This window comes from Furipterus horrens, unplaced genomic scaffold, assembly GCF_987537825.1.
Source record: "Furipterus horrens unplaced genomic scaffold, mFurHor1.1.pri manual_scaffold_15, whole genome shotgun sequence".
NCBI classification, from domain to species: domain Eukaryota; kingdom Metazoa; phylum Chordata; class Mammalia; order Chiroptera; family Furipteridae; genus Furipterus; species Furipterus horrens.
In genome coordinates, this window is record NW_028327185.1 from 18,227,134 (window position 1) to 18,241,103 (window position 13,970).

The 13,970-nt window shown below is 41.7% G+C and overlaps 1 protein-coding gene across 1 annotated transcript; it reads left to right on the forward strand.

Moving 5' to 3' along the window:
* The first annotated feature begins 146 nt into the window (after positions 1-146).
* Positions 147-7,119, forward strand: ARV1 (ARV1 fatty acid homeostasis modulator). Its single transcript, XM_090263232.1, has 5 exons — positions 147-403; positions 2,334-2,453; positions 4,220-4,373; positions 5,763-5,987; positions 6,763-7,119. The coding sequence occupies exons 1-5, from the start codon at positions 194-196 to the stop codon at positions 6,885-6,887; spliced, it is 834 nt and encodes a 277-aa protein (XP_090119358.1). The 5' UTR covers positions 147-193; the 3' UTR covers positions 6,888-7,119.
* Positions 7,120-13,970: the final 6,851 nt, after the last annotated feature.

The following is a 13,970-nucleotide window of genomic DNA, read 5'->3' on the forward strand; positions in this document are numbered from 1 at the left end:
AGGGGGCGGAGAGAGAAAAACAGCATTGCCTGCTGGGAGTTGTAGTCCTGGCTAGGCCATCCCAGAGTCCTTTTCAGGTGTTGGGACTACGAATTCCAGGAAGCACCGTGCGGCGCAGACTTTCCGGTCTGGCGTCTGACGTCTGACGTCTTCCCTGACTCAATCGGAAGTTCTGGGCCTCAGTGGCGTAGAAATGGATACTGGTGGGCGGGGTGGGCTGCGGCCCCGCAAGGGGAATCTGGAGGGGGTGACAGTGGGTAAGGGGAACACCGAAGAGGCGTCAGCGACTCCTGCTGCTGCTGCTGCTTCGGCCTCCTGCCCATACAGGTGCATCGAATGCAACCAAGAGGCCAAGGAGTTATACCGAGACTATAACCACGGCGTGCTGAAGATTACCATCTGCGTGAGTTGTCAGGTGTGGGGTGTCCTTGGAAAGAAAATGGCGTGGCGGGATTTGGGGACCAATCTGTACCAGCTTTTAGGATGATAAGAATCGAGTTTCAGGATCTTCTAGTACAGTCTTCAGATGGATGCTTGACAGACCTGTCCTAAGTCTGTCAAACCTTCGCATGAACACCTGTAGTGATAAAGGACTCATTACCGTATATTGCTTTTCTCATATCGGTCATTTTGCTGGTGAGACCCAACCCGGTGAACGGATCCTCGGGCGGAGATGAGTGTGGGTATTGTGCAGAGAAATTTAAACATCGGGTTAGGCTGACATTTGGGTTCACACCAAAGCTATTTTATTTTTAGACATTCTCCCCTTGATAGACAAGTGTTACCATTCTTACACTCCATAACCTATAGTAAAGTCTCATGAAATAGTTTTCAGGTTTCATCCGTTGTGGTTATTGAATGTGCAGTATTGTGTACAAATCACTATGCTAGATGTTGGAATACAAAACCCCAAAATGAGGAAGTAAAAATTCTGCTCTCAAAGTGTTCATAGTCTATTTATGGAGAATAATCTTACGTTTAAAAAGTCACAAAATTAAAGGCTTTAGCAAAGAACCTGTCACATAATAGGCAGTCAGTATGTTCTTGTCCTGTTTCTGATCTGGTGATTAGGAACAAAAATAGCCTGTTGTTACACACAAGGGAGTAGACAAAGTGTGAATGTGGACCTATTTATTGTGAATTGATGTAATCACTCAGGTGCATGCACCCTCAATTAGTTCCTCTCCCAAATGGTGGTCCTCATGCTTGGAAAAATTTCAGCCCTGGTTAACTGTATCCAAAACACACACACACACACAAAAAATTGCTGAGAACCCAGGAAGCCTTGATAACTGTATCCAAAACACACACACACACACACTAAAAATTGCTGAGAACCCAGGAAGCCTTGATAACTGTATCCAAAACACACACACACACACACACACACAAAATTGCTGAGAACCCAGGAAGCCTTGATAACTGTATCCAAAACACACACACACACACACACACACACACACACACACACACACAATTGCTGAGAACCCAGGAAGCCTTGATAACTGTATCCAAAACACACACACACACACACTAAAAATTGCTGAGAACCCAGGAAGCCTTGATAACTGTATCCAAAACACACACACACACACACACACAAAATTGCTGAGAACCCAGGAAGCCTTGATAACTGTATCCAAAACACACACACACACACACACACACACGCACACACACACACACACACACACAATTGCTGAGAACCCAGGAAGCCTTGATTTGGATAACCTAGAACCAGGCTGCACAGCCCAGGTCCATCCACAGCACCTGGCATTCTTCAATGCGTAGCAGAGACATATTCTCAGTGCTATTGGAGGGAAAAAGGCTTCTCGTGGGGTCAGGATTATTGGCACTGTGCCGCATTCTTTACCCACTTGTAGCTCTCAGAAACTCTGGGTGCAGAGTTGATTTTCTGAACCCCTTTCTTCACATCATGTTTCAAGAACCACAAAGTGGGGGGTTGTCTGGCCAACAGGCTACAATTTATCAATGAAAGTATCATATAAATTTATAACAGTTCCTACAAGCTGAAAAGTAGATTTTCTGGGATACTTTTCTGCTAAAATAAGTCTTTAAATCCAATCTTTTTAGCTTTTCTTAAATATGAGATTAAAATATTACTATTTCTAGCCTACAAGATTATATTCAGTCATTTCTGAAACCATGTCTTGAATAGATGAACAATTTGTACCTGAACGGAAGTTTATGTAAATAAATGCTGATATGACCTTATTACTGTACAAGTTCAAAACAGACTGCTGTTTTGAAATCCTTTAAGATTTCAGAATATATGAATTTGCCTGTTCTGATATTATTTTGCATTATTTCAGAAATCCTGCCAGAAACCTGTAGACAAATACATCGAGTATGATCCTGTTATAATTTTGATTAATGCTGTTTTATGCAAAGCCCAGGCCTACAGGCATATTCTTTTCAACACTAAAATAAACGTAAGTGGTGATAATTTTTTTTCTTTCCTAATTTCACTTGTTAATACTTTTGCATTTTAAAAGAATAATAACTTTGAACAGAATTAAAAAACATTTTATTAAAAAAGAAATCCTAATAGGGTTGGGTTTTTACTTGACAGTGTATAGAAATTTCTAGAAATAAGCATTGATTTATTTCAGAAGTGTACATTGTTTAGTGACTATTTAAGAATGTGATCTCAGGTAGGAAACTGACAGACTGTAATCTGAATTGCCTTTTCATAGGTTACCTTTTGAAACAGACATCAATTATTTTTAATAATAAAGTTAAATATATCCAGGTAGGGAGAAAATTACACCTGTAAGAAATAATCAGACATTAAAAGAAAAAAGTTTTAAAATATAATTTATTGCATTTTATACTCTACTCTTGAGGGAATGCATGAGGTGAATAACAACATTGAATTTAATCAGGAAAGTCCTAATTTATAAAGTTGGATTTTTCAGAATATATATTTAGTGTATTGAATTGCAAACTCTTTTAATAGTTTGGGTTGGAGTGACAGATAAAATACAGGACACCCAATTAAATTTGAAGATCAGATAAACAAGTAATTTTTAGTATATGTCCCAAATATTGCATGAAACATACATATACAAAAGATATGTTTGTTGTTTTATTTGAAACTCACATTTAATTGGGTATTCTGTATTTTTACCTGGTAAATTTGGCAACCCTAAGTTTGGGCTAACATGGACAGTAATAGTGAAATTTATTTATACCTGTGCCCCCTCCTCCAAGTTAAATAACCAGAGCAGTTTTTAAATTACTAGAGCATTGATTCTTAAACTTTGCTACACATTGGAATGACCTGCAAGGGAGGGAAGGGGCCATGGTTAATCTTTCCAAGTCAGAGCCTCAATCAAAACCAATTAAGTCAGAATCTTTGGGGATGGGATCCAGGCATCGGTATTTCTCAGAACTCCCAGGCGATTCCAAGTGAAGCCAGGAGAGCCAGTGTGCCAGCTGGGGCTCACCCTGACACATCCCAGGACTACAGTGGGTTTGCACACACCACTTCCACTCTGTCTTGGTCAAGTTCCCCCCAGAAAGAGAAAAACAGGAAAAAAAAGTTCTTGTTGCCTAGTATTTTCTGTTCTTGCTAAAATTTCACACCCTTTAGAATCTCCAGCTCATTTGCACCTTTTACTTGCTGTTTTTCAATATATTAATTTATACTCATTCAGCCTAGGGGCATTTTTTTAAAAAAATCCATGTTCAGACAAATAGTTTCTTATGCGGTATCATGGAATCTTCAGATTAAATCCTTTCTCTTTTGCTACTTCCACAAGCACGTATATTCTGTGCTTGATTCCATCTAAAGGATAAATGTTGGAAATTTAACGAAGGGTGAACTTCTACTTAAAGCTGTGATTCTTAACTAGGGGTGCACATTTAAATCCCTCCTCCCTCCAGAACTGTTTCCAAGTCTGCATGTCTAGAATGTACTTCCAAAGACTCTGAATCAGGATTGGGGCCTAGACTTTAGTATTTTGAAAAAATCTCCCCATGGGATTTTGATGAAGACATTGCTAATTAAGAGTCACTGGTTTACAGATTAAATACAAGGACGCATTTACATGGGCAATTTGGAATTGGAAAAGCTACAAGATAGCACATTTTTCAAAACTACAAGTATTGTACATACTATGTCTGCACCTATTGGAATTAAGTACAATTAATTCTTCTTTACATAATAGAATGGCAATGTCTTTTTGACTACCAGATGCATGGAAAACTCTGCATATTTTGTTTGCTTTGTGAAGCGTATCTGAGGTGGTGGCAGCTTCAAGATTCAAGCCAGAACACTGACCCTGATGACTTTATCAGATACGCTAAGGAGTGGGATTTCTATAGAATGTTTGCAATTGCTTCTCTAGGTAGGAACAAGCCCTACTTTCTATTCTTAGCTCACTAGTACTTGCTCTTGTGATTAAAAATAAGGTGCATGGTAAGAGACGCTAGTTAGTATAGGATGGGAGACTTAATTTTCAGTTCTATCACTAATCTGCTAAGTGAGTTTGTCTGAATTATCTGCTTTCTTACTTTTCATTTGTTACCACACCTTTGGTATAGAAATACCATCAGATTAAATGGTCTTTATCCATCAGATGGATATTATCACAATAAAAAGTTTCATAAAATATTTTGAGACATAATATTGTTGATAAAATCCTTAAATTTAAGTTCTAAGTTTCCAGTTTGAAAATGACCTGGGCCCCATCTTTATTAAAACCGATTGGTAATTGCCAGACATTACCCAAAGTATTGCATTGATGCAATGTATTTAACAGGAAAAAGTTGTAAGTTCAGGAATTGCTATGCTTTGGAATTTGAATTTGTGACTCGGGTCAGAATTGTGTTGTATTAATTTCTGTGACTATTTGATTACCTACTGGTTTCCGTGCTTCTCTGCTTCTAAAATTCTTCGAGTATTATGAAACATTGTCATCCACGCTAATGTCGTATTTCTGGACCATGTGTCCTCTTTTGTCCTCTTTTTTTTCCTATCTGCTCTCACTCCTTGGGTCCTCTCATCCAGCCCCGAAATTTTAAAATTCTATATGCTGAGAATTCCCAAATGCACACAGTAATATTAAAAATATCCTTAAACATATCACATTAGCCAAGAATAGAACCTAAGATAATTTTAAGCTTTAAAGCAAAGCCTCTTAAAATCCCTAAAGGTAAGCTGTGTTATAGACTCTGTCTATGAATACTTTCTGGAAGGATAAGGAATTGCACTCAAAGTTGGTTAAAATCAGTAGAAGTTTTAAATGTAGGCGACAGCATTCAAAATCTTGTGGATAATAGGCACTCGATACACAGGGGAAGAATGAACAAAGAAAAACGTCTTTCTACGCTATTCCTAGGGTGGGCCCATCCTTCACATTTAAAACCCTCCATTCTTCTGGCTATTCTTCCTGTGGAAATCTGGTCCAACAGAATCTTACTTCTAAAAAGGAACTTCAGAAAATCGACGGTATAGTTCTGATGGAGTTCCATTTTCTTCGGTGGATGGTGAACTACTTCATGAAAAAATTGTTGAAATATATTTCTGAGATTATACCAGCAAGATTTGACAGAAAAGGCAAAAAAAAGAGGAAGGGAAAAAATTGATCTTGATAAAGTGTTTCTTAATGAAATCAACTGATAGATTGCATTTTGGGTTGTGGTTTATTTGTTTTGATGTGGGTGTGGGGTTTTTTTTTGTTTGTTTTGTTTTTTGATAGGGATATTCATATTTTTATTTTCCATTGTCTTCTTAGAACAAGCTGCCTTTTTAATTGGCATTTTTACTTTCCTGTGGATAGAACAATCCATCACAACCAAAAAAAAACCCAACTTCGTTTTGCTGCTGAAAGCCTTATTATTATCTAGCTACGGAAAACTCTTGCTGATCCCAGCTGTCATTTGGGAACATGAGTACACACCACTGTGCCTGAGACTCATTAAATTATTTGTCCTTACCTCGAATTTTCAGGCAGTTAGAGGTATGTTTGTGTTTTATTCTGTCTTCTCAGCTTTCCACACATAGAAAAGCTTATAGCCTTATTTCTAGGTCACAGTTTTTATAGAACCTGTTAAACACTGGAAATCTTTGTAGAATAATGACAATGCCTAACATTTCTATAGTGCTTTATGCATAGCGTATTTAGTATTTGTTCAGTTTAACCTCATGGTCCTATTTAGTTTTAAAAATGCTTTCATAGGCATTGTCTCTGTCCTATGGAGTTAGCAGGGCAGCCATTATTACCTCCACTTTATCAATGATCTGTCCAAATTGACATGGTCGGCGTTGTCAAGCCAGGACGGTCCCTACTATGCCAGGGGAGGGATGAGCCCCTGTGCGTCTTCCTTTTCCCGTGCAGTGTGAGAAGTGCTGTTTTAAGTGAGCCATGACCTGGCACTTTCTGTCCTAATGCTGTTGTCTTGTCAACTGTAAAACCAAGAGTATCAGTTCTTTTCCTGCCCTCTCTTTATGACCTCAGAATCTCTATCTTATTTTCCCGTTTCATATTAATGGGAATCTGTCTTGATTTCAGGAGTGTTTCTGTTATAAGCAGATGCTTTGGTTCTCTCAAAAGGTTTACAGTTGGGAAAGTGGGAGGAGGGAACAGCATAGGTTAGTAAGAACAAATAGAGATTCTCTGAAAACAGCTTTACGGAACAATTCCTTTCATACCACATAATTTACATATCAGTTAATAATTACGATGTCACATAATTAAACTCTGAGGAACCTACCAGCTGCCTTTTCTTCTCCAGTGACACTAAACATCACCCGGAAGCTCTCCTTCCTGGCCATCTTATGCGGCTTACTGATGGAGAGCGTTATGGTCTACTTCTTCAGGAGGATGGAATGGGACGTCGGAAGTGACTGTGCCGTCTGAAGAGGTAAAAAGCACGTTGGTGTTCATGCATTCGGACAGGTGTCCTTCTCAAATTAGACAGATGTCATTGGAAACAACCAGGACCCTTACAATACCATCCCCTGGCACCTGATGGCCTCTAGGACGTTAGTACATGTCCCATGGGGTCCGTCACTTTTGTCATCCTCGGTGACATCCACATCGATGTTTTTCTGCCTCTAGAGCCCTGTTCTCACAGTTTCTCTAGCACCTCCACTCCAGCTCACTCCTACTGGGATCTCAGACTCTGAAGGCTGTCCCACTGACAGCTTCTTCTACCCTTTCCAGCCACTCTGCTCCCACCCTTCCACCATCCCTGCTTTTTGCTGCCATTTTTGTGTCTAGTCCTGAGACCTCCAGTTTCTATTTCTGACTTTGCCTCTCTTGTAACTACACCTGCAACCTAGAGGCAGTTGCCAAGGTAATCTCCGTTAGTCCCTTGAAATCCAGCAGCTTCTCGCCCTCCTGTCAGACATGACTTGTCAGAGCTGTTTGGGCGAGTCTCCCCGCCTGTTTTCTGCATAAATCGCAGGGAGCATTGCTTGCTCAGGCCGCCTCTGCACAGGCACAGACCCTCCGCTGGGCCGCTGCCTCGTGGTCACCGCTGGTGAACCTCCCAGCAAAGGGCCTGAAATCGTCCTCATGCTCCTGATTCCTGGGTCTGTTCTCACTTTGCTGAGAATCAAGGCCGTAAGGAATGTTTTGAGCTTCCTTCTTCACATCAGAACTTCTCTTGACTGGGTGTCTTCCTTCTGCGCCCCATCCTGCCTCGGAGCTGTGCTCAGCCTCCTCTCTGGCGCCGGCTCCATTCCTGTGCGCGTTCCCCTCCCTGCAGTCCCAGTCAGACCTCTGCATCACGGCAGGGAGTCAGGATGTAGGACCCTGGGGGGCAGAGGGCAGGCTCACACCAGCAGAAGGGAACAGGGCTGCGGCTGAGCCCCGGGAGGGAAGGCTGACGCAGCTCTGTGTCACTCCTTCCTCGTCTGTCACATGGTCCTAGTAGATGCGGCTCCAGACAGTCCTCACCTCTCCCCAGCCTCCCTCCATGCAGACTCCTTTCCTGATAGCTTTTCTCTGGAAGTGTCACTGCCACTCAGACCCCAGCTCGGCCTTCATCATCTCCTGCTTAAAAGTTCACAACAGCCTCCTCACTGGCCTTCGGCCCTTACTGATGCCGCATAAATCTTCCCAAAGCACCTCTCTGGGTTCCTCCAAACTTCTTAGCATTTCTGTTGCCAACACAGGAGCTTCTCGTCTCTTCCTGAGGAATGTCTGTTAGTTTCTTCTAAGCTGCCGTGTGGTCCTCCCTCACCTGGCTGATTTCTTCTCCGCAGACGTGGTCCTGCCCGTTCCCCACCACGGTCTCTCATCTCGGGTATGTGCTGCGTTCTCCCCAGGCCCGGCGTGGCCTCCGCTCTGCCTGCCCAGACGCAGCCATCCTCTGCTCCTCTGCAGAACAAGGACTTTCCAAACACTCCTTCGTTGACCGCCAAGTGCCCCGCACCCAGGGCCAACCCCCTCCGCAGTCATGGGTCCTGGATCTTCCGAGACTGTCCCGGTGGCAGATACTTTGCCCCCATTATGATTTCTGGTTAGGAAAATAAGGTCACCCGTCTTTAACAGCCATTTGAAAGCTGTTCTCCGTTATGTTAGCTCTGTTATGTCAGACAGTGCTAATGTCTGTGTGTTTGTACCTGACTCCCCCAAGCTGGTTCAAGTTTGGTGCCAAGAAAAACCATGACTGAGGTCACTCTGTGTCCCCATAGCACAGGGCCTGCTCTAATAAGTATTTGTTGATTTGGTCTGAGGAGAATGTGTCATTCCACGTACTCCTTTTATTATCCACAGTTTTATTCTTTACTATTTGTGGCATGACAGCAGCATCTGAAAAAAAGACAAATACAACCAAGCTCCTCATTTATGTTGAGTAAAATTTTGGATGTACTTCCTGAAAAAGAAAGTGATGCCTATGGCATTTGAAACCCCAGCCCTACAACCCCTGACCCCCACATACAGGAAACAACTAAACCACATACAGATACCCACAGATACACACAGGAACTCACACAAACACACGGAGTGTTGCTACAGGGACCAATGTGTGCAGCAAGTAAAGATTTATACGTTATAGACCACTGCAGGTAAGCATTTAAATTCATACATAAAAATCTGTGTTTCAGCCCTGGCCAGGCAGCTCTGCTGGTTAGAGCATCATCCCAATATGCCAAGGGTGCAGGTTCAATCCCTAGTCAGAGCACATACAAGAATCAACCACTGAAGGCATGAATTAGTGGAACAACAAATCATTGTTTCTCTCTCTCTCTCTTTCCTTCCCCCATCCCTACTCTCTAAAAATTAATAATTTTTAAAATTGTGTTTATTCCTATTGTATTTTTATATCTTTTAATTTAAATGTTAAGTTGCTGGCTTTAAATAATATATTTAAAATAATATTTTATATTCTTATAATAACCAAAACTTTTAATAAAGTCAAAATAAATTGAGCTTTTTAAAAATTTGTTCAATTCAGTATCTTCCCCAGTAACTATTACCTTTCAAATTGGCTGCCCCAGAAATAAATAAAAACAACTCAGTTGTACACTTACAAGGGTGAATTATATCTTAATGAAGCTGTTATTAAATAAATATCACCTTCCCCCTTTTCTTTCTTCCTGTTTAACTCATTTGTTCTTTTACTCATTATTTATTCATTGAACAGATATTAGTGAGCACAGTGGTGAATAAGACATAGACTTAGAAACTATGAATGAGCAGCGCATTACAGTACACTGTGATAAGAGCTTTAAAGGGTAAGTATAGGGTCCTAGGGAAATACTGAGTAGGAACACCTATTCCAGTCTGAGAAGTTGAGAAGGGCTTTCGAGAAGAGAGGGAAAGGAAAGGAACTCTCTAGTATCCCTGGAAGAAGAGCAATGCACGCAGAGTCCTAGAGGGCAGGGTGTCATGTGTGCACGAAACTGAAAGTATACAGAACAATGGGGACGTGTGGCAGTGGGAGTTCTTGAGAAGACACTAGGAAGTCATGTAAAAGTCAGATTATGAAGGGCCTCATGAACTGTAGTTTATCCCAAAGACAATGACTCCAACAGAAGAATCCAAAATGAAATGGAACAAAACCAACTGGGACATCCCATAGCAGCCACAGGATGTTGGCCACCAGGTGGAGCCCGTACATGATAAGGTGCAAGGGGGGAAACCTGGCTCAAAGGCATTCAAGCAAAAAGAAAAAACAAAAACAAGGAGTAGGAAAAAAATAGCGGAAGATGTACTGCACTGATCATAACTTAAATCTTGACCTTTAACTCAGATACGTGAAGGGAAACACATCACCCATTTATAAATGCATACTCCATACGTCCCCAGTCTTTCTTGATCAACATAAAGGTATTCATTAACCTTTTTTAAAAAATCAAGTATTAGTTACCCCTTTCCTTGGTGGCAGCAAGGTGTCCGTGAATAGTAGTTAGGGCTGTGCAATGTGTGGGAGAAGAAGCTCATCTGGTCAGCTCTGGTCTTCGACTCCATCGGTGTATTCTTTATTCCATCCCTCCATGGAGTGAGAAAGAGTAAGACGGGAAGAAGGCAGAGGGGACACCTTCAAGTGGCCAGCAGGTCGATGGAGAGAGGAACCCATCCTCCCACTGCCCGCCCAGGCAGATCCTCCTCTCTGCTGTCAGAGGCCCTGAATTCTCAACAGTTTATGAAATATTTCAGGTACAAAAAGCTGAGAGAACTGTGCAGTGAAAACATATATCCACCACCTACACTTTATAATCCTTAAATTTTTCCCTTTGTAAAAATGTTTCTGAGACTACAGAATTGCTCGGTTACCCTACTCAGTTAAGAGATAGTGGTGATGCTTATACTTAGAATGATGTCTGTTTTCCAAGCCACCCCTCTGCCCCCAAATTGAGATGTGGTCTAACAACAAGAAAAAAAGGTATTTATATGAAAATCCACTTGAAGATGTAAAAATTAAATCTCTTTGAGATGTCCCCGCTTTTCCTGAAAAGCACATGCACTCGGCCGTCACAGTCGGGTCACACAGTGGCCACACTGACAGAGTGCACTGGTGACTCTTGAGCTGTCAACACAGCCAAGAGCCAGAAGGACTCAACTCGTGAGAGCACGACACAGCCATTGCTAAGGCGCACGAGAAGCGAACAAGTGGTCTTCTGTTACAAGGTTTCCTAGCAGAGGGTTTGAAGCCCTTGGAGCTAAATTTGGAGGACAACATCATGGTGTATTTATGAGCCAAAAAAAGAATAGATATTTAAAATAAGTCCAAAAAATGACTATACATTTTTAAACAGCATTTTTTAAATCACAGTCTTATATGAAAATAATTGAAGCTTAGAATGGTTAAGGGACTTGCTCAAGGTCCCAGAAGCATATAGTGACAGAATTGGAACTAAAACCTTGGCCTCTACTCCTGGACTAATGGGGGTCCCTGGTTATATTTTCCCTTATTAAGAAAGGGGATAATTTACTGCTCTTCAAATGCAGTTAGGAATAAAGAACAAGAGAGTTTTAAATAAACAGGGAACTTAAATGACTACAACCAGGTTTAAATTTTAGTCCTTTGTCTCCAAGGGAAGAAGCTGCAGAAAAACATGAGCAATTGATTTCATTCTTTTCTCCGTGGAACAGCCGTGATCCTTTAAAGCTGTGTTGCATCTTCTGATAGCTAACACTTGACCTAACCATATCCTTTCCTTATAAAATTGGGAACACAATCTAAAGGGAAATGTTCTCAACCCAAGACTAAATTTAACATGTTCTCTGGATCCTGATGATCCCACAGAGGAAAAGCATCACAAAAGCAAGAACCTCAGTACCCGAAACAAGATTCGATTTATTTATTCCTATTTAACAAATATTTATAAGTACTATAACTTTGTGCCAGGCCCTATTTTAAGGGCTTTATAATTATTAACTCATTTAATCTTCGTAAGAATCCTAGAAGATGCCTGTCAGCTAATGTTGACTCTAAGAGCCCATCAGGACATGTATCCTGAGAACTAGATGCTGAAAGGTTCTCAGCACAGTGTATTCAGCCAGCAAATTGAACGATGATGTCCCATCATGGCACAGATAAGTTGCTAAGAGAGAAGAACATCAAGGTGCCCAGAAATCTGTATCAGTTTCTCATGGATACTATAACAAATGATGACATGCTTGATGGTTTAAAACAACAAATTTAATCTCTCCCAATTCTGGAGGCAAGAAGTCCAGTCAGTTTCACTGGGCCAACACCACGGTGTCAGCAGGGCCACATGCCCTTTAGAGGCCCAAGTGGAATCCATTCCTTGCCTCTTCCAGCTTTCAGCTGCTGCTGCCATTCCTTGGCTTGTAGCCACATCACTCTCGTCCCTCTTCAGAGCACCACCTCCTGGACATTTGGGATGGCATGTAGGACCCACCTGGATAATCCAGGATAATCTGGTGATCTCAAGATTCTTAACATAATCACATCTGTAAAGGCCCTTTTTTTAAAATAAGGTAACATTTATAAATTCCACAGATTATATCTCTGGCCCAGATATCTTGGGGGTGGGGCATTTTTCAACCTACCACAAAATCATCTGGCTAATAGCAGCCCCTTCAACACACACACAAATACACTGCCTCCCAAACTTGAACAGGATGCTCCTGTGAAAAGCCACAGGGAGGCAGACGTCAGGGCACTACAAAGGGCTCTCTGAAAAGTACCTTGCAACACAGCCACCTGCTCTTCAGGTTGTTGACAGACATCCTGCATCAGCTGGGAGTGGATTCCATGTAACTTAAGGTTCCCTTGCAACATTTGAAGAATGCTCTTCGAACTCTTCCCATGTTTCCCAGAAATCACCTTGCTGGGACATCTTGGGCAAGGAAACACCAGGCAAACACCTGCTCTAGAACTGAGCGGTCACTGCCTATCTATGGCCTTCATTTGGCTTCAAGGTCAGAGTCGGCCTCATTTATATTCTGCAAGCCAACAGGACTTCTTTCTCCCAGCAGGTGCTTCTTGGGCTGATTTTACACCTGGCTTCGTCTTATCTGTCCTGCCCTTGTATTTCCTTTGTGCTGATTTCTAAACCCACTTTTAAAAGACTGTGTTGTGTGAATTTTTACAAAGTACCCTTACACTTGGCAGATGTTTATAACCACAGGCTCTGAAAAAATCGGGCCTGTGCACATAGAAGGTAGACCAAGATCCAGTTAAAAACTACTGAACAATAAATGATTAAATAATAAAGCACTGTGCTATGGACTGGACGTTACCCGAGCACCCGCTGGTGCCTTAAACGCAGATAGCACACAAACTGCACCTGAGCCTCCAGCTCTGCTGTCATTCAGCCGTGACCTTAGGCAGATCACTTAACCTGTGTTTCATTATAGAAATGAAAATGTTTCATGCAAGCACACAACACTACACATAAAAGTCTTTGGAGGCTTTGTTTATGACATTGCATCTGCCTTTACTCTTTCCTTTAGGAAGAACTTAACCTTCACGCCAGCTCAGAGTTAGCTCTGCCAACACCCCCAGGTATTTGTTGAGTCTCCTTCAAGGCTTCAGTGGCCCATGGTACCTCCCAGATCACAATAATAACCTCACATTCTAGGTGTTTGGGGAACTCTCCCATCTGCCCGTGCTCTTCATGTGATTCATCCTGTGTTCTCAATGCCTGGCTCAATGGGACCCAGAAAAGAGCAAAATAAATGTTATTTGAATGACTGACATTGCTCTTGATTATGAATGAAAACAAGGAGTTGGGTTGGTTGAGTGACTGTTAGAAAGCTAAAGGAGATTTTCTTTAACTATGTTGTACATTGTCGGACAGGGGAGAGCCCCATTTCTTCAGCCTTCACCAGCTAATGCTAGACACCCTGCCACCTACCAGGTGCTCTGCTGGCCACTGAGGGGCAAGACACTCCCACTCCGAACATACAGGTAATGATTTATGCCAGGTAGAATTAGGGACACCAGCTGAATTTATTTTCTAATCACCTGTGAGACCTTGGCAAGAAGTATGGATTAGAAAACATTTTATGATTTGG

Coding starts and splice junctions, on each gene's coding strand:
- ARV1 (XM_090263232.1), top strand. CDS start 194: ATGGATACTGGTGGGCGGGGTGGGCTGCGGCCCCGCAAGGGGAATCTG. Junction 4,374..5,762: donor GTTTGCAATTGCTTCTCTAG/GTAGGAACAAGC, acceptor TTGTCTTCTTAG/AACAAGCTGCCTTTTTAATT. Junction 5,988..6,762: donor GAATTTTCAGGCAGTTAGAG/GTATGTTTGTGT, acceptor TTTCTTCTCCAG/TGACACTAAACATCACCCGG.